The sequence below is a fragment of the Pseudopipra pipra genome, chromosome 14, assembly GCF_036250125.1.
Source record: "Pseudopipra pipra isolate bDixPip1 chromosome 14, bDixPip1.hap1, whole genome shotgun sequence".
Taxonomy (NCBI): Eukaryota; Metazoa; Chordata; class Aves; order Passeriformes; family Pipridae; genus Pseudopipra; species Pseudopipra pipra.
In genome coordinates, this window is record NC_087562.1 from 19387160 (window position 1) to 19409479 (window position 22320).

The following is a 22320-nucleotide window of genomic DNA, read 5'->3' on the forward strand; positions in this document are numbered from 1 at the left end:
AACAATTCTAGAAAAATCCTAGCTTTTTCTGCAGGTTCAGGAGACATCTGTCATTCAGTCCTGTGTGTTCAGGCGTGTCTGGTATAGTGTTGCAATACAGTTGTAACAATCAAGAGATGACTTACCAGCTTTTGTAGTGCTGGAACAATATTAAAGGGTGGTATTTGGGTGGTAACTACATATTTAATATTTTAATACTCCTAATAGGTCAGGAGGATTTATTTTCTGTGCCAGCTCCATAATCAAAGCATAATGTGGAGAGACTAGAACAGTTGAATAAGAACAAAGGAAATTTTCTGCTCACATTAACTAAGTGGTTGTGTTAGTTTGATGAAAGCTTTAGGTTCTGCCCTTTTTTTTTGAAGGCTCTGTAGCTCTTGCCCCAAAAAGCAGTTTTGCAATTTTAAATCATGAGAATTCTTAATTGTCAGAGACAGCATTTGATAGAATCATATCATACAATCACAGAGTGCTTGAGGTTTGAAGAAACCTTAAAGATCATCTCATTCCACCCCCTGCCATGGGCAGGGACACCTTCCACTAGCCCAGGTTGCTCCAAGCCCTGTCCAACCTGGCCTTGTCAGGGGTCAATTAAAAAAATCCTGCCACATGATGACCTTTGGCTCTTTGTACTTCAATGCACTGCTGCCTTTCTTGATTCCAATAGCTAAAAAAAAATAAATAGACAACTATCACAGCCCCTAGTAAGTATTCAATGAAGCTACAGAGAATAAAACAGAGCTGGAGTCTAAGAAGCTTGGACAGCTTTAACAGTCTCTCTTTAGCATGTGGTAAACTCACAGCAGGATGTCTCTGGGATGAGACAGAGCACTCATCTCTATGTAGATATCAGCAAAATCTGTTGACATTTCCCACTGTGATGTATTTTTAGCATGGGGCCTTGTGCTACAAAGTCAGTTCCACTGCACTTCTCTGCACACACTTACAAGATGAGCATGCACTCAATGCTGCCTGGTTTATCTCCTTTCAGAGGGAGTGGTGCAGGACCTCAGGGGTTTGTGCAATGAAAATCTATCAATATTATTTTGAAATATATTCCCCTTGTCAGGCATGTTAGATAAAACAAAGGAGGAGGGGCAGATGCTTAGGAGGATTTTCTCTTTACTAAAACATTTCTCCCTTTTCTAACATTTGAGAGAAGTCTTAATCCCAGTACTACTATGACAGACACATACCACAACAGTCAGAACCATACTGTCCTGTTATAAAACCAACTTAAAAAGCAGAACATTCTGTAGTTTCATTTTCTTTCCACAGAGGACATTTCTGTATCTACAGCACACCAAAATTTCTGTACCACCACTGACACACGTAACATCAGAAGACAGTTTTACTGGCAAATTGGGTCGTCATTGATTTCATTTTATTAAAACAATGTTGCTGCTACATTCTGTCTTCAGTCATGGGGAAGTGACAGAAAAACCTGAGCACTGGGGAAATGTGGCAGCTGTATTTAACAAGTGAGGGATCAATTGGAGTTATTACAACGAATAATTTCAAGTATGACAAGTGTGAAGAAAAGACAAAAAGAAGGGAAACAGAATTTTATCCTCAAAATAACTTTAAGTAATTTCTTTTCCTATCCTAATAGCTTGCATATTGTGTGCATGTTTAGACTGTAAATTATAACTCTGAATTAACCTTCTTGTTTTCCATTCTTTGGTTGTTTGCCTTTTCCAGCATCAGCTTTTTCCAGAAATTCACCTTCTCTTCTTTCAACTTCCTGGCTTTCTTTTGTTTTAGATTTATCTGCAAGTATTCTTCATTTAGGTTGTAAGATGGCCATTCAACCAAACCCTCTCCATTAGGATTTCTGTAAACAACAAGAAAGAAAGAAAGAGTGAATGCCCTTTTCAGGCACAGGGAAGTTCAATCCCAGAAGTCAGCACAGAGCACTAATGTCTCATGACTCTCATGATTCTTACCCATTTCGAGCAAAGTTAGCCCAGTACTTCATCAGAGTTCTACTGAGGTTCTTTTCTTCCTCTGTAACTTCACCTAAAAGGTAAAATACAAAATAGTTATTATGTGTGGCAAAATCAAGACACTACTACTACAGGAGCAGCATTTCTGTCTGTGAAAATGCTGCAACAACTTCTCAATTGCAACAGAGACACAACACCTGCAAAATGTTAGTAATGCAGCATCACGAGATTTCAGCAATTCCTGAGTGACATAATTATCCTTATTCTACAATCAGGGAATTTGGGAACAAGGAAACAAGGGGATGTGCCTGTAGCTTTCCCAGAAACCAGAAGCAGAACCAAAAACCCCCATGTGTTCTGCCAGCACAACTCAAGAAATGGGCCACATGGTTTAGCTTCCTGGATCTCATTCCAGCTTTGTGGGACTGAAATCCTCCCTATTATTCAGAGCATGATGAGGTCAAGATTTCTTCATTCTGATATGAAGTGATGTCATTTCTCAGCACTTCAAGAATATTCATTTATATCCAGTGACACACAAGCCCACTGCATCACCAGGGGAAAATAATTGCAGTGTGTTATTAATTATAAGTGCATCTCCACACATTAAGAAAAATATTTGTTATCTTATTGCCCTCAATAAATTCAAGCAAATAGGAAATGAACTGTACAGTGTTTCCTAGTGTAGCAAGTATGTAGGTAAAAAAATAAATATAAAATATAAGCAAATCAAAAGGCTCTAGTAACAGATTAACAAAGGGTTTTACAACATAGCTGGATTGCTCCAAAGTTCAATGGAGTAAAAGGAAGCACTTTCAGTTATGTAAGCTTTGAAACAGACTATGAACTACCGTTCAAATGGCAAAAATAACAGCAGAAAAAATGGTGATTTCACTTAAAATAAGTAGAATTTCTGTGTTTGTCAAAATAAGATCTGTCCTAATTGGTTTCATGGGAAAGAAAATACACCATCCTGAGTATTATTGTTTTAGGCATATATAATTAAAGCATATTGCTGGATTCACAATATTCCTTAGGATGTGGCATCGTGTATCTTAACTGTTCAGTGATTGGCAAATTCATTTGGAATGGATCAATGTGGGATTCTGCCTGAAGGATCTTCCCAAATCTCATGAGAATGTTAGGACTACACCCTTAATCCTCCTGCAATGGACTGGTTCCATTTTGAATAAAATGCTCATTTATTAATTGAGTCATGGGGCAAAATAGTCTTTAATCTAAGCATTAGATCTTCCTGCAGAAAATGAAACACTGCAGTCCCAAGCTTTGCTCTGAACACAACTGGAACAGTATCTGCAAAAGAGACCAAGTCCCCCATTCCCTGGAGCCTGACAGCCCCTGGGATTTCCTGGGAAGGAGGAGACACTACCTTGAACTCCTCAGGAAAAGAAGATATCTAGATTTCCTGCTGCCCAAGCACTCTGCCAATCCCCTTCAAGCTTAATTGATCTTTCCTTCAGTTTATTTTCCAGCCAAAGCTATTTGGCAAATTCATGCACAATGCTGGTCTAATGGCAGTGAGGTTTTTAGCAAATGTCCTATTGGCTAAATTGTTAACAATATGTACAACTTACTGTGCTTCAGAATGAGCAAACTGTACCTGACAGATTGGGGAAGACAAATAGTGTAAAACAAATTCTGCAGGAGAAAGGGTCATGCTTTGGTCTCACTGTTAATAGAGGCACTTTAGTCTGATTAAAATATGTAATAATGCCAGTTACAAGACTAATTTCCATGTGAACATTTATGACTATTTCTTACTGCACAGCTGAATTTCTCCTGCCAGAAAGGGTCCTCCCAAGACAAAGCCAACTTCATCCCCGTGGTCAGCCTTCACATACTCTGGTTTGCTGTCCCAGTGTGAACTGGGGCGGTGCTGAAACTCAAAGAAGTAGGTAGGGGCTCCAGACTCTAGAAAATGTAACATTTAGAGAGTTAAAGAGATGCATAAAGTACAGTTGACATCAGCTGTTTAAAATACCACTTTAAACATGCCCAAAGCTTTATACTGGCCACATTTCTAATGTAATGTCACATTCAAATATGTACATTTTTAATTCAAAATTAAAAACTCACAAAAAAAAAAAAAAAAAAAAAAGAGTTGAGGCTCACAACAGGGAAACTTACAGAAACCACAATAACACCAAATTATTTCCAGTTCTGGGTATCTTGGCAGGGTTTGTCAAGATTTTTTGAAATCTCCAGACCACAGAGCTGCTGACTTCTGAAGTAGCTGTGGGCCAAAGGGCAAAGGTTGCTTTGATATATTTTAATTTTTAAGCCTCTAGTTCAGTTAGCAAACATTTATCTGTGTTATCCCGCTCTGGTCTCAATATATTGTGATTATGAGCACAGTGCAAGACACTAGGACAAAGATGAAGGGCCACACACAACCCTGCAGACCTGTATCACTCTTCATCCTCAAGTTCCCAGTAGGAATCTCAAGATGGGTTGCCTACACATGACAGGATTTGTGTCTACATCATTTGATGCAGCATATAGTAAGAGGTTTGAATATCCTCCTGCTGCTCATTAGCTTACCCCTGTGATAATTCAGGGCTTTAATGGCTGGCATGACAAATACCATATCCCCCAGCAAGTCCAGAAACTGGGCCCGTAGCTCAGCAGGATCCTCTGTGTCTCCTACATATTCATCTACTATCCTGGGCAGAAAATCTGATGGTAAATCCTAAGAGACAAAAGGGAAACAGGAAAACAAACAGACAAATCATCACTGTCTCTATTAGCAGCTAAAAATGTCATTTCTTTAACTTCAGAGATTCTGCAGGGGCACAAAGGTTCAGGGTAGCTCCCATGTTGATGGGAAATAAAACCTATTCAGACTTTTTGGGAGGAAAAAAACCCCCAACACCAACATAAAAAACTAAACAAAACCAAAAACCAACAACAAAAACCAAAAACACCCCCAAATCCCCCAACCAAACCAAACAAACCCAACCAAATCAAAATAAACAAACAAAACCAAAAAAACCACCCTAACCCCCCCCACTACCTCAGATCAAATTTGCACCAGATTTATACGGGTTTAAAACTGTACAGGACTCAAAGATCCAGCAATTTTTCCTGATAATACCTCTGGCTTCTGTTTTCTTCAGGAGAAAAGAGATGGGAATAACAAAAGTAAATTCTCTGAGACCTTGAAAGATTTATGGACTATTAGACTACAGGGCAAGACCAGCTGGATCTCAGAACACAGTGTAGGTTTTTAGTGTTAGAATTTGCTGCTTGGAAGACACACTTTAGGAGTGCAAAGTAACTCCTTTAAAAGCTGCTTTTAATTTCATGTAAACACATTGAAAAATCCTGCCTTGAAACAAACCCATCAACCAGATTAGCCATGAGACACCTGAGCATTAGGGACACTACTACAGTAATCCTACATACAAATAGGTAAGATAAAAATGTTGCTTCAGAAATCTAGAAAGGAAAACATTTCCCCATATCCTAGGCCTGACTCAATCCTATTTCTGTGTAACACCCCAGTCCTGTCGACTTTGCTGGGACTCTCCCCAAAGCATAACATGACCTCAACTCTTAGCAACATTATAACTCAAATCTGTTTTATGCTTGAAAAAGAAAATTCACTTCTCAAATTAAATCAGTGCAACAGTACTTACTACCATTGGTAGAAAAAACTCTACAGTTGAAGTAATTGATTTTTTATCTCCTATTTCCCTCAAACCTGGTATTTTTGATTCCTGCACAGGAGAAAAAAAAAAAAAGAATGTTATTACCACCATTCAACTTCATTATTTTTAACATTGGAACTACATTATTCCACTTTACTCTTACTACTGGTGTTTATTTTTTGAAGCATCATAGGCCAAAGTGCAGCACAATGGAGCAGCTGCCTGGAAAAACCTGTATTTACTGCAGCAAATGTTTCCTTGGTGAAGGTTTCTACATAAACCACTCATGCTAAGCAGTTTATCCTTAAATCAACAGACATTAAGAAACTTGTAAGACTAGAAAGAATTAGGGCAGAATTGAAGCAAAAAGCTTCTTCTGTCTCACAGGGTTATTGGAGATCTTAAAACTCATTGGCAGCCTCTGTGTCTGGTTCAATTGTTTGAACCCTTTGAAACAAAGGCACTGCTGCTCCTCTTTCACAGCATTACATAAAACAACTCTTCTGACTGAAAAATAAATGAAAACACATTTTACACTGTTCTTCTTGGACTCAGTACCAGCACACTCCCAGAGACACAGTTGTTACAGGTTCAGATTAACTACACATAACCTGAATACTTAGGAAATGAAAAAAAAGAGGACAAGAGAGGACACAAATCCATCTCCCGAGGCTTTGTGCAGTGACAACAAATTGCTCATTTTTTTGAGTTACCTATTGAGTTCAGGAAAGAATTTCTGCACAGAGAATGGGCTGGATACCTGCATCATCCCCATACTCTGTCCCCAGAGCAGATTTTCAAAGCAAAGCTTTTTGCACAGTAATAATGGCACACAGGGGAAGCTGTGTCACATTTTTATGTCACATTTATCAAACCTGACTTACTGTGCCTTCTGAGGGAAAGGATTTGGTTTATTCCACTTTCAGTAATATGCTCTTGAATGTTGCATTCTTTTCCCTCTCTTTGCCTTGATGAGGGATTAAAATTTTAGGATAAGAAAATACTGTACAACGTTGATGTTCCAAGGATGCCTGTGGTTCTGGGTCACTACAGAGTCAATGCAAGCTAAGTTTACCTTGTATGTATTTCCAACAATGCAAAGCCTTGTCCTACCAGAAAATATCTTCTCGAGTTGCCTCCACCAGTTAACAAACATTTTAAAAAAATTAAGAATAATCATTAAATTACAGATCTGATATTCCAGCCAAATTCATTGTTGGCGACTCCTGTCATAAATGGAACTGCATTAAATTCTTTTCCAGCCAGTATCTCTTCAGGTGACTTGGGAAGAAATACTCCATCCACAAGTATGGGCAGAAATGGCACGACCTGAAGGAGGAGAAAAAAAAATGATCAAATCACTTGTTAATAGTATTCTCAATTCAAATCATATAAGGTGTCCACATTTAATGTTACAAGTGCAAAAAAAGGGCTTTAAGAAATTTGAATGTCTACAGCCACTGTAACACAGATCTAGTTTGGCACAAGAGTATAAAATGCAAGTCTGGTTGGGTCAAGGTATGGAGTAATGTGATGGTTTCCTGATTCTGTGCTGCTTCTAACTGACATTAAAATGTATGTAAGTATATGCTCCAGCCTTGCTCACAACTTTCCAGGTGCTGTGACAGAGAGAAATTATGTGATATTTCAACATTTAGGGAGTACTTTGATGAAAGTTCAGAAAAATCAATTTGGAACAGACCAACAATGAACTCTGGTCAGAGGCTGAGCAATGCAAGTGCACCACTAAATACTCTAACTCTACATAGAGTCTCACCTACCGTGGTGTTGAAGATTATATGGTCTGCTTCCTGCTTCCTTAAGCAGTTTATCAGGGAGAGGGAACTGCTCGTGTCACACTTAAAGATACTTCCAATTTTCTGAAAATTGTTAGCAAAGACAAGGGCTGTTAGCTGTGAGTTGGCCTTGAAGGGATTCATAAACAGAAAATTATTATACAGACTACTGTAAATAGTTTTACTTAAGGGCAGATTTAGGTGAGCTTGACAGATCTTCAAATATTTTATTTTACTAGAAATACAGAAATACTACACACAAAGTGAAATCATTCTGGTATACTTCTCTTTCTTGCCATATTTCCATTCCCTGTTCTACAACATACTTTAATCTAGAGAAAATACAAGATTATAGCATAAACCAAATAAGGAAAGAAAACTCAGAAAATCAATTTCTGAGATATTTACATTACCACCTGCTGTTGCTGGAAGAGAAATGAAAAGGTACTTATAGAAAGGAATTTTATTTGAAAGTATTGTTTTGTTTTATATTTAACTACTTTACTTCACATAAAATCTCTCCATAAGAGACCACAGTTCAATGAAAACTGAATGGCTCTTTTGGTTTCTTATTAAACTTGCCATAATAAATGTCACAGTTAGTCTACAGGGTACAGTGGGTATAAAAATGGACATTTGCCTTGCTTGGCACGTGGGTAACTGAAAATACCCACATCAGCCCACAGCTATTATAATCACATACCTGTACAATCTATTTCTAACACCAAACAAGATTGAAAATAAACAGGCATGCTGTGAGAACAGACTTGATCAACTTGGTTCCATAATATGCAATGAAATGTTCCCCTTTTTTCTTTTAACCAAATGATCACATATAAACATCCCATTTCAGGTTACCCTGAGCCTACCTTAGGATGTATTGAAAGAAGTAAATCTCTACTGGGGGGAAGTAGAATTCCACTCTCTGATATTGCTTTATGAAAGAGACCCTTAGACAAAGGAGATAAAACCTGCCAAGAAGGGAAGAACAAAAATTATTCTACATTAACATCCTTATCCCATAACTTTATGCTTGATTAGACTCTTGGATTCAATGGGGAATTACACATTTTTATTTGCTTACAGGGGAAGTCTCCAGACTTAGCACAATGTGCTGTTAATCTTACTGTCAAAAATAAGGTTAAGCATGAAATGTTGCACTAAATGAGTTTTTGAAGATTTTTTTAAAGACTTTACTTTCTAGTTTATCTTCTGTATGCCTACATGTGCAAAAACGGAGCAAGATCCTGCAGATACACCAAAGAGTGTGACAGATCCTGGATCTCCACCAAAGTGTTCAATATTGCCTTGGATCCACCGAAGAGCTGCTACTTGATCCAAATAAGCCCAGTTCCCACGAGCATGTTCATCACCAGTACTGAAAGAAAAGCCTTATAAGCCAAGGAAGAGTAATAATACCAGAATAAAGTAAATTTTGTGCAAAGTTCTGAAACAAATCATGGAGGTTTTCAGGTGAATGTCTGTGGGGGTTACCAGATTGGGAGTATGGATTGCCAGTGGTTTATTTAATTAAAAATGTTACAACTTAAGTTTTTGTATTATTCTAAATTGGTAGGAGCTAATAATTAATTTTATAATTTACATATTTGCAGCCATCTGAGTAAGAGTTTTTATAAAGTAATTGCTATGAAAGACAGAAAGGCATAAATCAACTTTTCTTAGCTTAGGTTTTATAGAAGAAGAGGTAGCAGACCTCTGTCCTGTGATTTCTGACTGGCTGGCTGTAGCTCTTAGAGAATTTTGCTTTCACTCTGTACCCACACTAGTCCTAGCAGGAGTTCTCAATGAGGACTGCAGGGCACAGAGTGAAATAAGGTTAAAACAACACAGAAATCTCACAGGAGATGTTAGCAAACTGCATCCACTATAACCAGCTTAGACATCAAGCAAAATTCACTTGAGCCACAGGAAGAAACTACAGCAAGGAGCTCAGTAAGAGGTTACTGGGGTTAACTTTCTGCATAGAAAATGGGTGGCTATTACTCTAGTTACTAACAGAGGTCATGGCAGAAAGAGGTCATTAGCTGCTACATGTGCATGAGAAACCATTACATCTCATGTGTTTCCCCAGTTACTTGTCTTTGATCAAAGCATTACTTGTTTTGTGTTAAACAGATGGAGACATGCTTAGCAGAAATTCGAGGTGTTGAGAACAAAATTGAGAGGCACCAAAGGCACAACATTACAAATATTCACTAGAAACCATTACAGTGAATAAAAGATAAGATGCACTGAAGTCTCTCACTTAGGAGTACAGATATGGGTAGTATTTGAGACATGCTCTGTGTGACTCAGTGTTAGAAATCAAAATCAGAGGGTGGTTGGCACTGACCAGGCTCCCCAGGGCAGTGGGCACAGCACCAAGGCTGCCAGAGCTCCAGGAGGGTTTGGCTGATCCTCTGGGGCACAGGGGGTGACTCTTGGGACTGTGTTCTGTGGAGGGCCAGGAGTTGCAATCAATGACCCTGATGGGGCCCTTCCAGCTGAGAACATTCTGTGTGATTGTGTGATTTGGCCCAGGAAGGTGTGTACAGTCCCTGACCCACAGTCACACCTACACCCCTGACTCACCTCTCCTGTCTGCTCACCCCTACACTGAGGGATCCCTGCCCTCTACTCTGGATCAGTTTTTGCTTTACACACCAATGGATGGAAGTAGAGGCAAGAACAAACATCCTCTCCAAAACCAAATCAGCCCAACTACGATTTCATAGCAGGCTGCAATCAAATGACAATGCAAATGGGATTTACAGACATTTCTTAAGGCTCTGAAGTCCTGATGTCAGTGAATTATGTATATTGAAACCACTGTAACAGTGGGAAGCTGGTATAGAAGTTCAGCTGATTCAGCAAACAAAACTACCATGCTTTAAACATGACAGGAAGTACTTTGTAAAAATGAAATAGGGGATCTTACTTGAAGTATCCAAGGAGTCCAAGTCTGTACTGAATTATTACTACCACAACATTCTCGTAGGCTGACAGTGCTGAACCATCATACCTAGAAGCACCACCAAATATAAAGTTGCCTCCATGGATCCACACCATTACCTTAGGAAAAAAAAAGGGTGAGACACACTTTTATACACTAGTTTGCACATTTCATTTCAAAAAGGAAAACACCATCAGATAATTAAGAATTCCAAAGCACCAAAACACTGAATTTTAGGTTGGTGGGCTTTGAATTTTACATTTTACATACTAATATTATTTCTGCTAGTGCAGCATCACATTTTCAAAAGCAATTAAGACTCTTAGGAGCAATCATTAGGTGCAAACTTTGTACTGCACAAGTTTGTACAATGGGTTTACATACAGGTAACTTGTCCTTCTTGCTGGAACCAGCAGGGCTGTAAACATTGAGATACAAACAGTCCTCAGAAGTTCGGAAAGGAATGTGTTTTTCTTTGTAGTTTCTTTCAGCTGTTTTCAACATGGACAGATCTTGAGGACATCTTCACAAAAGAAAGGAAGCACAATTATTAATAATGAAACTGCAACAGCATCAGTGTAATAAGGACAGAGAAAACACTCTTTTGCCCCACAGGCTGAATCCCAATGGAGTGCCTGAACTTTGTGTCACTTATACACAGCTAGAGGTGGAGCCTGGAAAAGCAGGACTTGGACTTGAAATACCCCAGTACTGGCAGTGCACCCACTACCAGCTCCTTCCCAACAATCTGTACCCCAATAAACACAACCCCACCGACCCACAGGAGCAGGGCCTGGATACAAAGGAACTGAACAGCTCTCACAGGGGTGGGTAAGAGGTTGCATCTCTCACATCATTCCAGGGTTCAGGTGGTTCAGGTGGGGAAAACCTCAAGGATCCAACAGGGGCTTTTGCAAAAGGAATTCCAAGGAATGCATTCACGAGTTTGTCTGTCCCCTTTACATTTGTTTGTTTCCCTTTGAGCCGTCCCAGCGCCAGAGTCACTTCTGGTTCAGCACCACTCTGTCCTAAGGAACACACAGGATGTAAAAAAAAATTAAATTGCATCTTTACAGTTATCAGACAGACTTTTCAATAACATATTTTTAACTGTTTAATTTAGAAAATTTCAACATATTCCTTTCAATTTTGTTCAGTTTTCATTTTGCTTCTGTGCAGTGACAGACACGCCCTGCCAAACCCTCCTGTATCTGCTCTGCCACTGACACCTGGAACCAGGTAGGACAGAGTTTGGTCACTGTGCATAAAGCTAAAAAGCAAATTTCAGAGCAAACAGCAAAACCATTAACATTTCCTAAATTTATCATTCAACAAAATCTTAAAAATATTTAGTTTAGATAATTCAGAAACGTTTTTGCTTTCTACCTTTTGGAGAAGATGGAAAGCTTTCTTTTCATAAAATCATTTCAGAAATGGTTTCATCTCACAAAGCCAGTAATTTTTGCTTCACTGAGACACTTTTGCAGATTGTTACCAAAGCGTAAGAGATTTACTGCCTTTGAAAAATCACACTTTGAGAATCAACTTCCTCAGCAGCAATAACAACAGACCGTGCACCTCACCTTCCGCTCCGCACCAGAGGAACGCTACACTACAAAGCAAGGAGCAAAGCAAAGCGATCTGGCTTTGAGGAGCCATTTCTCACGGCCGGTTGGGCTCCCGCTGGCTCGCAGGTTTTCTGCGGCAGAGCAGGTACAAAGGTCTGGCCCAGGGCACTCGGAGCAGGGAGCGCAGCCGAACTGCCCTGACTGCGAACACGCCCCGAAGGCCGATCCAGCCCCCGGGGCTGCAGCTCAGCCTTACCTGAGCCCGGGAATGGCCCCACGCCGGCCGGGAACAACCAGGGAGCTCACCGGAGTTCAGGGGCCGCCAGGGCTACAGGCAAAGAAAACAGGGAAGGGCTGAGCAGGTTCCAGAGCTGTCAACAATTAAAAGTCTTTATAAAACCCCTTAAACCAACAAAGACTCCACCAAAAAAAAAAAAAAAAAAACACCCAAACAAAACAAAAAAACCACCCCCCCAAAAAACCACCACACAAAACAAACAACAAAAAACCCAAACAACAATAAAAACCATCAACTCCCCCCATAACAAACCCCAAAACCCAACTAAGCCCCCCAAACCCCCAACAAAAATGCACACAAAATCCCCCTAAAAAACCCCAAACCACACACACACACAGAGACAAACAACTCAACAAACCCACCAAAAACCTAAGCGATGGATTACAGATAATTAGAAAGTAATGATTAAAAAAACCCAGTTAATTCTTGCTTTAACCCCATTATAAAGGGGTGTATGTGTCTAGGAGGAAACTTCGTCCATATGGAATTCTGGGAGTGGACTGGCAGTTTGAGCGCAGGGCTGAAAATCGCCAACAACAGCCCTTCTTCCCAGGAAAGAAAGCCTTGACCTTTGTCTTTCTGGTGCAGTTGGTGGGCCAGCCTGGGCACTCCACAGGCAGCAAGAGCTTTATGTCCTGGCACCTTTTGTCTGGGAGGAATCTTGATCCATCTGCAATTTTGGCAGTGGGACTGGCAGTTGCAGCGCAGGGCTGAAAAAAGCAAACAACAGCCCTTCTCCCCAGGAAAGAAAGCCTGCAACCTTTGGGTTTCAGGTGCAGTTGGTGGCCCAGACTCAGCCCTCCATGGGCAGCAAGATCTTGTCCTGGCAGCTTTGGTGTGGGAGGAATCTTTGTCTGTCTGGAATTTTGGGAGTGGGACTGGCAGTTGCAGTACAGGGCTGAAAAAAGAGAACAACAGCCCTTATCTCCAAGAAAGAAAGCCTGCAAACTCTGGCTTTCAGGTGGAGTTGGTGGGCCAGCTTGGGCACTCCAAAAACCAACCAACAAAAACCAACATAAAACCCCCCCATAACAAAACCCCAAACCCAACAAATACCCCCCAAAATCCCCAACAGAAACGCACACAAAATCCCCCTAAAAAAACAAAAACCATAACCACACACACACAAACAAGTCAAAAAATCCACCGAAAACTTAAACGATCAGGATTATGGATTACAATTAACTAGAAAGTAATGATAAAAAGAATCGAAACAGTTAATTCTTGCTTTAATCCCATATAAAGGGGTGTATTAAGGCGAAGTACATAATCGCTTCATTCTATCCCTCCAGTTCAAGTTTGCCCGTTTTTTTAGATACAGTCTGACTCTTGAAAGTAACGAAGAAATGAAATAAATAACTTTAACCAGCGCATCCCCGGCAGCAGCGGGCGCGGCCCGGGAGGCACCCGGGGAGCGGGACAGGAGGGACAGGGGGGACAGCTGGGACAGGGGGGACAGGGGGGACAGGGGGGACAGCCGGGACAGGGGGGACAGCGGGGACAGCCGGGACAGGGGGGACAGCGGGGACAGCCGGGACAGGGGGGACAGCCGGGACAGGGGGGACAGCCGGGACAAGGGGGACAGCCGGGACAGGGGGGACAGCCGGGACAGCCGACACCTCCCCCGCCGGCCGTGGAGCCGGGACAGCCCCGCTGCCTGCCCGGTGAGGCACCGCCAGCACAGGGGAGCGGGACCGGGACCGCTTCCTGCCCTCAGGAGGCTCCACCACCCGGGATAACTGGGACAGCCCCGCTCCCCGCCCTCAGGAGGCTCCACCACCCGGGATAACTGGGACAGCCCCGCTCCCCGCCCTCAGGAGGCTCTGGGATAACCGGGATAGCCCCGCTCCTCGCGCTCAGGAGGCTCCAGGGGAACCGAGACAGCTCCGCTCCCGGCCTCAGGAGGCTCCGGGACAACCAGGGCAACCCCGCTCCCCGCCCTCCGGAGGGAGGTGCCCGGGTACCCGGGCCGGCCCCGCTCCCGCCCTCAGGAGGCTCTGGGATAACCGGGATAGCCCCGCTCCCGGCCCTCGGGAGGCTCCAGGGGAACCAAGAAGCTCCGCTCCCGCCCTCCGGAGGGAGGTGCCCGGGTACCCGGGCCGGCCCCGCTCCCGCCCTCAGGGCGCTCCCCGCCGGGAAGCCCCGCCCGTTCCCGGTGCGCTGCCGAACGCGGTCCGGGCGGTTCCGGCCCCGCCGCCGCCATGGTGGGCCCCGGCCCGGCGCCGCTGGAGAACGCGAACCCGCTCATCTACCGGCGCTCCGGGGAGCGGCCCGTCACCGCCCGCGAGGAGGACGATGAGCTGCCTGACGCCATCGATGACCGCGAGATCTTCGATATCCTGGGCCGGGCAGGGCCGGGCCGGGTCGGGGCAGGGCAGGGCAGGGCAGGGCCGCGGCGCTTTCCTTAACCCGCACATCTCATCCGCTCCATCAATGACCCCGAGCACCCCCTCACCCTGGAAGAGCTCAACGTCGTCGAGCAAGTGCGAGTGAAAGTGAGATCCCGCCGAGATGTGCTCGTTGTGCTGGGCTCTGCTGGCGGGCAAAGCTGCCTCAGCCGGCTGACCAACTAATTACTTCTTCTAGCGTTAAAATATGTTTATCATAACGGTCTACTGCATAGTACTTAAAATTATTAATACTGTTTTAACTAATTAAGTAGTATTTATTTTACATAACGATATATTATGACGATATTTATTTTCATAATTAATTTATTATAGATAACGTTATTATAATTATATAGTTATTATAATTAATATATAGTTATTAATATATATAATTAATATATAGTTATATAATTATATAGTTATTATAATTAATATACTTGTATATTTATATGTATTTATAATATTACATTATTAAATGGTATTTTAAAATGTCAGTGAACAACATGAGGTATGAGTGACAGTGCAGCACCACATGAAAGGCCTCGGGCTGGTTTGGGGTAAAAGCAGCAGGTTTTGTGCCCAGCTGGTGTTGGTTTTTGCCCAGGTGAACGATGCTGAGAGCACGGTGTCGGTGGAGTTCACCCCCACCATCCCACACTGCAGCATGGCCACCCTGATCGGCCTCTCCATAAAGGTCAAACTGCTTCGGTCTCTGCCTGAGAGGTTCAAGGTGAGTGACCACGTCACTCTGGGAAGCAAAACAGGGGGATTGTGTTTGGAAAAAAAAAGGGCAACCCCCCCAACTTTACAGTGAAAATAACTAGAGCGTTTTTCATTTTGTGAGTGAGGGAGACACCAGGAACAGAGGGGGCAGTGGGCTGGAATATCAGTGCAGAGTTATGGTTCTGTGACAGTTTTGGGGGTTTGGAGGGAAATTACCTGCAGTGCTCTGTGGCCCAGGAGAAGGAGAAGTGGGTGCCCCACCCTTGTCTAAAACAGGCTTTAGCAGAGGGAATGCAGAATATGCTGTGATTTTAGACTTCTGTTTTATTCTGTTATATATAATAACTGCTATTGGCAAGAATGTCCATTTTTCCCTCTTCTTGTTACTGTCTTATTTTTATTTAATAGCTTGAACTTCCAGTGTTTTATTAACTCATCCTCTTTTTCTTTTGTGGTGCCTGTTAAGCTGGATGTTCATATAACACCAGGAACACACGCCTCTGAGCATGCAGGTAAGGCTTTGGTGATTTTCTTTATGTGTATTTGATCTTGAGAGATTCCCACTGCTGCAGAGCATCTGTTTGGTACCTGGGACTTTGTGTGCGTCAGATGTTCCAGAACAGGAGCACATAATGTCAGAGATTGTTCTGCACCATCCTTTAAGCATCTCCTCAGGCAACCTGTGCTCTCAGCAGTCATTGATTTTCCTGGGAAATGCAGGACTCGAGAAATGGGGAGAGCTGGGGAGGATTTCCTGTGTCACACCCACACAGCAGCTCCCTGCTGCTGAATCACGGGCAGCTCGCTGGTTTAACTGATGACACAGGAGCTCTGCCTTTCAGCTGCAGCTCTGGGGTGTGCTTGGCATCTGCTGAACTGCCTGGGCTACCATGGCAACTGTCATTATCTGTCTCGACGTAAAATGCTTTAAAAAAGACACTGTACACCAATGTCCTCATGGGTTTCTTGTCTCCTTTTTTTGTCTCTGTGCAGTTAATAAACAGCTTGCTGATAAAGAACGTGTGGCAGCTGCTTTGGAGAACTCTCACCTCCTGGAAGTGGTGAATCAGTGTTTGTCTGCTCGGTCATAATTGCCTGATGAGGAAATCACTGGTATTTTGCTCTGTTAAACTAATTTTGTATTTACGTGGTGGTGTTGCACTATACATATAGCTGTGAGCAAAATAAAATCACTTGGATTTTCTTGAGGAAATGTTTCTTTACTCTTACAAAAAGTACAATGTGGGAATTAGCTACAGGCAGCTACAAAATTATAATGAAAATTGGCTTTTTAATTGTATGAGACGTTGCATAGGTAGGATTTTTCTTTTAAAATATTTGTTTCCACTTGTTTTTAACTGGTTTCTCACTGCTTATAAACTGCATTTTAGAAGTGGATCTTGTACACTGGACTTCACAAGCACACCAAGAAAATTTGCATTTAAAATCTTTACATTCACATGACCATTTTGGACTGCTAATATAATTTTAGCTTCAGACATCAAAAATTGTACAGGTTGGTGTGTGCAAAGTTGTAGCACATTTTAGCAGAACATGTAAACACTTCTAAGTCATGTGCCTAGTTTTAAAATTATATTACCTTGGATTAACCAAATATGAAATGCTCTTTATAAAACATGGTTTATTTTTAATTACTACTTACTTGTGGTAGAAAATTCAGTATCTTTGAGGTAGGGTTTTTTTAATGCACCTGCCACAATATAGGAGTTATTCATAGTTTTCAGTATGAAGAGCCCAGCAACCCTCTACTGTGTTTGACAGCTAAATGACAAGTTTTGCTTTAAATGTATTGAGATTTAATACTAAAACCAGGCTTACACTTCTGGTTTGGGAAATGTGGCATTCACTAAACTGTTGTCTTTGGCAAACATTGACAATAGAAAAATTCATTAAGAATTAATTTGAACTTTTAAAAAGATGTCTCTAGTCATGAACAACATGGAAAAATAACAACCTGTTAAATCCTGTCAGGTGTTTTGGTGCCTGCACATGTACAGTGTTACCTTCATCATCATCAGTTATCTGGAGAATAAGTAACAGACTTCCTAAAAAGTCGATTGTGCTCAGCTGTTTGATGGTAATGCTTTACACTGCAGTACTGTTTCCTCTTGGAGGGTCTCAGATGCTGTTTTAAAAAGGGTGAGGTTTATGAGCATTGTGTAAAGCACAGCCTAGCAGTCCAGCCTAGCCTGTGTTGAGCAGCTAAGGAAACTTGGGGTGATCCAAGTGTGACATCTAAAGTCACGTAGCAAAATAGGAGAGAAACCAAGCCAAACCTTCCTGTTTCAGAAATGAGCCTCCCTGTTTGCACAGGGCTCCTACAGACAGGCAGCTCTGCAGCAGCCTTGCCTTGCTTGGCTTAGCATCCTTTGAGTGGCCAGCACTTGCTGGGATGTATGAATGAAACTGTAAATAAGGACAATATTTATGTAATATCAGTATTGGGCACGGGGCAGAATGACCCAGCTTTCCTCTCTGCCACTCGTGTTGAATCACTGGGCTGATCAGTTCTGGCATTGCCAACATTTGCACCACAAATGAAACCTCAGCCATGGTAATGTAGGCAGGCAGCTCATGGGCAGCACACTTGGTTGCTTTGGTTTTGTTTTCTGTTTTTTGGTGGCTTTTTAAATAGAAGATGAATTTTGCTTGCCCAGATTTTGGGGTAGAAAGGAATGCAAATATGTGCCAGGGGGAAAACAGAAGGATGACTAAGCTGCCAACAGATTGCTTCAACCTGCACTCCAAATAGGGAAGGAATCAGTAAATTAGGCTTTGTTGAATATCTCTGCTTGGCTTTCTATATAATACCAGTGTTAAATAATTTATTGAGATGTTGGCACTTGCCTCATCAAACACATCTTACAACCCTAGGGGTGCACTTTATACCATTTAACTTTTCAAAGAAGCAACAGTTAGTGTTTGATGGTTTATATTTACAGTACATAGTTGGGGATGACTTTTCAATAAGGGAAATCTGTTGTGGGATATCAAAGAAAAAGTCTGGCTTCTGTTATTTAGGAGTGTAGAACTGGATTACTTTAGAGCTGGCATGTTTGTTGAAGTGATGTGGATGTTATATTTATGATGGAACAACAAACCACAGTTACTTTGCTGAGGATCCCAGGTCCTCCTGTCCAGGCTCCCTCAGCTCTGCACTTGCAGAATGATAACATACCACCAGTTCCAAAAAATCTTCCATCCTGATTTTAATGATCATTATCTGGCTCCCGCTGTATGGAGATAAAGTGGGAGAAGAAAACATTAACTTGCTACAAATATTCCTGTTCAGACTTTTATTTTTGCAAAAAGCTACCCCTAAATTTAGTGTCTGGAATGCTTTGTAATAGGACACATTCCATGAGAAACTACAACCTTTTGGAGCAGCTGTGTTGAATACAAGCAGCCTCATTCATCCAGGAAAAATGCCAGAAGCAGACATCAGCTGCACATTCCTGGGCTGTGGGCAGAGCCTTGCAGGGGTGGCTGGATGGCATTCCCTGCTCCCAGTCTGGCACAGGGGCTCCCTAGGGCAGCAGAGGAACCTGCCCTGGGGTGTGTTGGAGCCCAGACACAGCTCCTGCACCTCCAGCTCTCACCCTCTCAGGGATGGGCCTGCCCAGCCATCCTAATCCCAGGAGAGAGCAGGATTCTCCCCCTGCTCCCACACTGTCCTTGCTGCCTCGTAGCAGCAACCTGCAGCTTCTCAACACTGTCAATCCCACACTTTCATGAGTGGCCAAGAAGCAGCTCAGCAGCTTTGTATCCAAAGACACAACTGAACTGTCCATGAAGAACTTCCCACTGGAATGGCACTGTTTGTGCCCCCTGGGTGGAGCAGTGTGTACCACACACTGGGCACTCTTAACAAAGTTAGTTCAGTATTCTGGCCATGCTGAGAAGTGATGAGTCTACGTCAATAAAGTGCTTTGATAAAGATCTCTCTCTGGAGCCTTCATTTATAAACTACTTGTTTTACAATGCCTTTTTTATAGCTGTTAAAAGCATTTCCCTTTAGCCTGTCAAGCAGAGAACAAGACCCCTTTCCCTTCCTTCACCAAATGCACTGTTTGGCATAAATACAGACTGAAGAAGTGGCAGAGTCAACTTTTTTCCCAAGCAAAAGAAAAGTTTATAGCAAAATCTTTCCAGTGTTGCTATGGAAAGGTAAGTATCAGCACAGAGAACCAGACCAGGGAAGGTCTGCTGCTATATCTCACAGCCATTTGCCAGCAACATTTAATAGAGAGCACATAAAACTTTTCATTCCACAAAATGCTAAAAATAAAGAACGTTTACAAAACGTACCAATAGCAGAGAATCCTCATTTTGTGCAACACACTTCAGTGTTGCCAAAGACATGGCATCTCACTCTGTGACCTCCTCACGTATTTCCTATTATGAATTCATACCTTTTTTGTTTTCTGTCCTACCCGTAAAGAGCTTTTGCATCCTGCCACAGGTTATCTCCATTCCTTAATGTTCCTCTGTGGATCAAAGGAGCAGCACTGCAGTGATAAGAACGTCCTGGTTGGTCGGATGGATGGAACCCTGCTCTCTCAGCTTCATTCTGCCAGCTGCTTAGGGTCCCTTGCCAGTTGTTTGTTTTGTTGCAGAACTCACACCCTCGAGACACCAGGGCTCTCCTCTTTGCAACAGGAGCTAAAACAGGCTCTGGTTCCTGCCACAGCTCAGATCTCAGGGCAGGACTGCAGGGAGAGAGCAGGGCGAGAGCAGGGCAGAAGTTAATTTCCAGCAAGCCTGTGGAACAAATATAATGTGGGAATCAGGAGCACCTGCTGCCTGGAACTTTTGGGAAGACACAGGAAGAGGAAGAGAAAGAAAAGGCAGGAGTGTGCAACACCTCCTTGTGCTGCCACTGTCACAGAATCACAGAATGTGCAGAGTTGGGAGGGACCCACAAGGATCATCCAGTCCAGCTCCTGGCCCTGCACAGGCCCATCCCCAGGAATCACCCCTGTGCCCCAGAGGATCATCCAAACCCTCCTGGAGCTCTGGCAGCCTTGAGGCTGTGCCCACTGCCCTGGGGAGCCTGGGCAGTGCCCAACCAGCCTCTGGGGGAAGAACCTTTGCCTGAGATCCAACCTGAGCCTGCCCTGACACAACTTCAGGTTTCAGTCTGTGCCAATATGAAGCTTCTACACTGCTGGAAGCTTTGTCTTCAGCCTGCAGGGGAAACAAATGAGCTGGCATTGCTGGATACCTCCCACATCCCTGCTTCCCTCATTCCCTACGAGTTGGCAGCCTGGAGGGGAGATTCCCAGGTTGGGCCTGCAGCCAAGGCATGGCCACAGCCTGGTCCCCTCTGCCTTCCCTTGCTGGGATGTTGTGGACCCCGTTAGTGCCCTGGTGCTGCTGCAGGTAACAAGAAAGCCTTTGCTGTGCCACTGCAGGTAAATCATAAACAGCAGGAGATGGGAGGATCAGGAGAACAAATGTCTACCTAAGCCCAATGCTTTGAGTTGGCAGAAGGAGATGCCCAGTGGCTACATCTCAGTGCAGTGGCCAAGGGCTCTGGGCAGCAGCTGTGTCCAGCTGAGCCAAGAAGAAGGACCCAGGCAACTGGCCAGTCACCAAACTCTGCTGGACCTGATCCTGCCCATTATTGGGGTGTAACTTTGGGATGATGGTTTATCATAACACTTTCTTTTCCTAATCTACCTGAATTACTTCCATCTGGGTTCCCATCAGATGTGCCACACATGGCTTTGAACCAAAATAACCTCAGGAGATTGTCAGGAGCTTGCTTAACTCCAGGATGCCTGACAGCTTGATTTCTCTCCTTTGCTAATGGGAGAGCTGGCACATACTCTGTCTAGGGATCATGAAGGTATCTATTCAGAAATACTTTTTATTTCCCCTGCAAAGTGACAAATAAATCATCCACGTAGTCTGAAATGCTTGCAGAGAAAAACAATAAATGCCAGTGGACTCCAATTTTTTTCCCCAACAGTTTTAATATAACAAAACTAGTTTTATTACTGAAAATCAGAAAATAGTTTGACTAACACTGCAGCCAACTTAAATAAAAAAACCAATTACTTTTTAGGTAGACAGAAAATAACAATTAGGAATGAGTCACATAAATTGTTTCTCTCCAAATTGGTACTGACTTATTTTCATAACAATGCATTTATACTCTGGGTTTTTTGAAATCCAAGTCAATAATGTAAAAAACCTGTCAAATTCTACTTTATTAATGATTCTTACTAATGAAAAACTTGACTAGGAGCCTGAAACAGGAGCTATTATTTAAACAATTTCTTCCCCTTCGCACTTATCATCCTGGGTCTAATCCTGCAAATTTAGAGCTTTAATTCAGGTTATATTCCAGATTATATTTTTAACATAGAAGTGATGAAGCCTTGTCACGTTTATTTTTGTTGGTGAGGACAATATTGGGTCATTCCTAGTAAAACAAGAGAGTGCATTTATTTTATCAAACAAAAAGTAAACATTGTGTCAGCTTTAATCTCAATCATATCTGCCTTACGTTAAATGCAAATGTCATTTCGGTGTTTGGAGTTCACCTGTGGGCTAAGCACTTGACTCCACAGGAGATGTATTTATGCAGTTGCCAAGTCATATAATTAAATGATTTTCTGCATTTTATGGCTGAATAGATAAACACCATAGCTTAGGTGCAAATTGTATATGCATCAGGTAATGTACTCTACTAGTTTAGCACTTGGAGCATGTTCCACTAATCCTTAAAACTGCAGGAACTTTGCTGTGTTACAAGGCCAGTGTACCTTCCTCAGACATTTTACTGTGATCCAGAGTTCATCCTCATGAAAGTTGCTTGAATCTTTCACCGACTACAAATAAAATGTGTATTTTATCTGGCTTTCATGCCTAATTGGGCAATCCCTGCTTGGCACGAAGCACGGCAAGCTGAGAGAGACAATGTGTCTTGAATCATGCCTTGGTCCA

At 42.6% G+C, this 22320-nt stretch overlaps 2 protein-coding genes across 3 annotated transcripts; one reads left to right on the forward strand and one right to left on the reverse strand.

The window, feature by feature from the left end:
• Positions 1 to 1362: 1362 nt before the first annotated feature.
• Positions 1363 to 12166, reverse strand: LOC135422250 (fatty acyl-CoA hydrolase precursor, medium chain-like). 2 transcript variants are annotated; one of them, XR_010434393.1, is made up of 14 exons: positions 11950 to 12098; positions 11190 to 11394; positions 10751 to 10889; positions 10352 to 10485; positions 8638 to 8791; positions 8283 to 8384; positions 7399 to 7497; positions 6806 to 6946; positions 5606 to 5686; positions 4509 to 4656; positions 4095 to 4200; positions 3729 to 3878; positions 1947 to 2019; positions 1363 to 1834 (listed from the first exon to the last, which is right to left on the reverse strand). XR_010434393.1 is itself a non-coding variant. In XM_064671324.1 (13 exons), the coding sequence occupies exons 1-13, from the start codon at positions 12023 to 12025 to the stop codon at positions 1645 to 1647; spliced, it is 1692 nt and encodes a 563-aa protein (XP_064527394.1). In that variant the 5' UTR covers positions 12026 to 12166; the 3' UTR covers positions 1363 to 1644. The 2 variants fall into 2 exon arrangements, 1 of the variants encoding a protein (XP_064527394.1); XM_064671324.1 differs by lacking the exon at positions 4095 to 4200 and having other exon boundaries at positions 11950 to 12166.
• Positions 12167 to 14357: 2191 nt separating this feature from the next.
• Positions 14358 to 16558, forward strand: CIAO2B (cytosolic iron-sulfur assembly component 2B). Its single transcript, XM_064671325.1, has 5 exons — positions 14358 to 14566; positions 14648 to 14727; positions 15227 to 15352; positions 15812 to 15857; positions 16339 to 16558. The coding sequence occupies exons 1-5, from the start codon at positions 14434 to 14436 to the stop codon at positions 16434 to 16436; spliced, it is 483 nt and encodes a 160-aa protein (XP_064527395.1). The 5' UTR covers positions 14358 to 14433; the 3' UTR covers positions 16437 to 16558.
• Positions 16559 to 22320: the final 5762 nt, after the last annotated feature.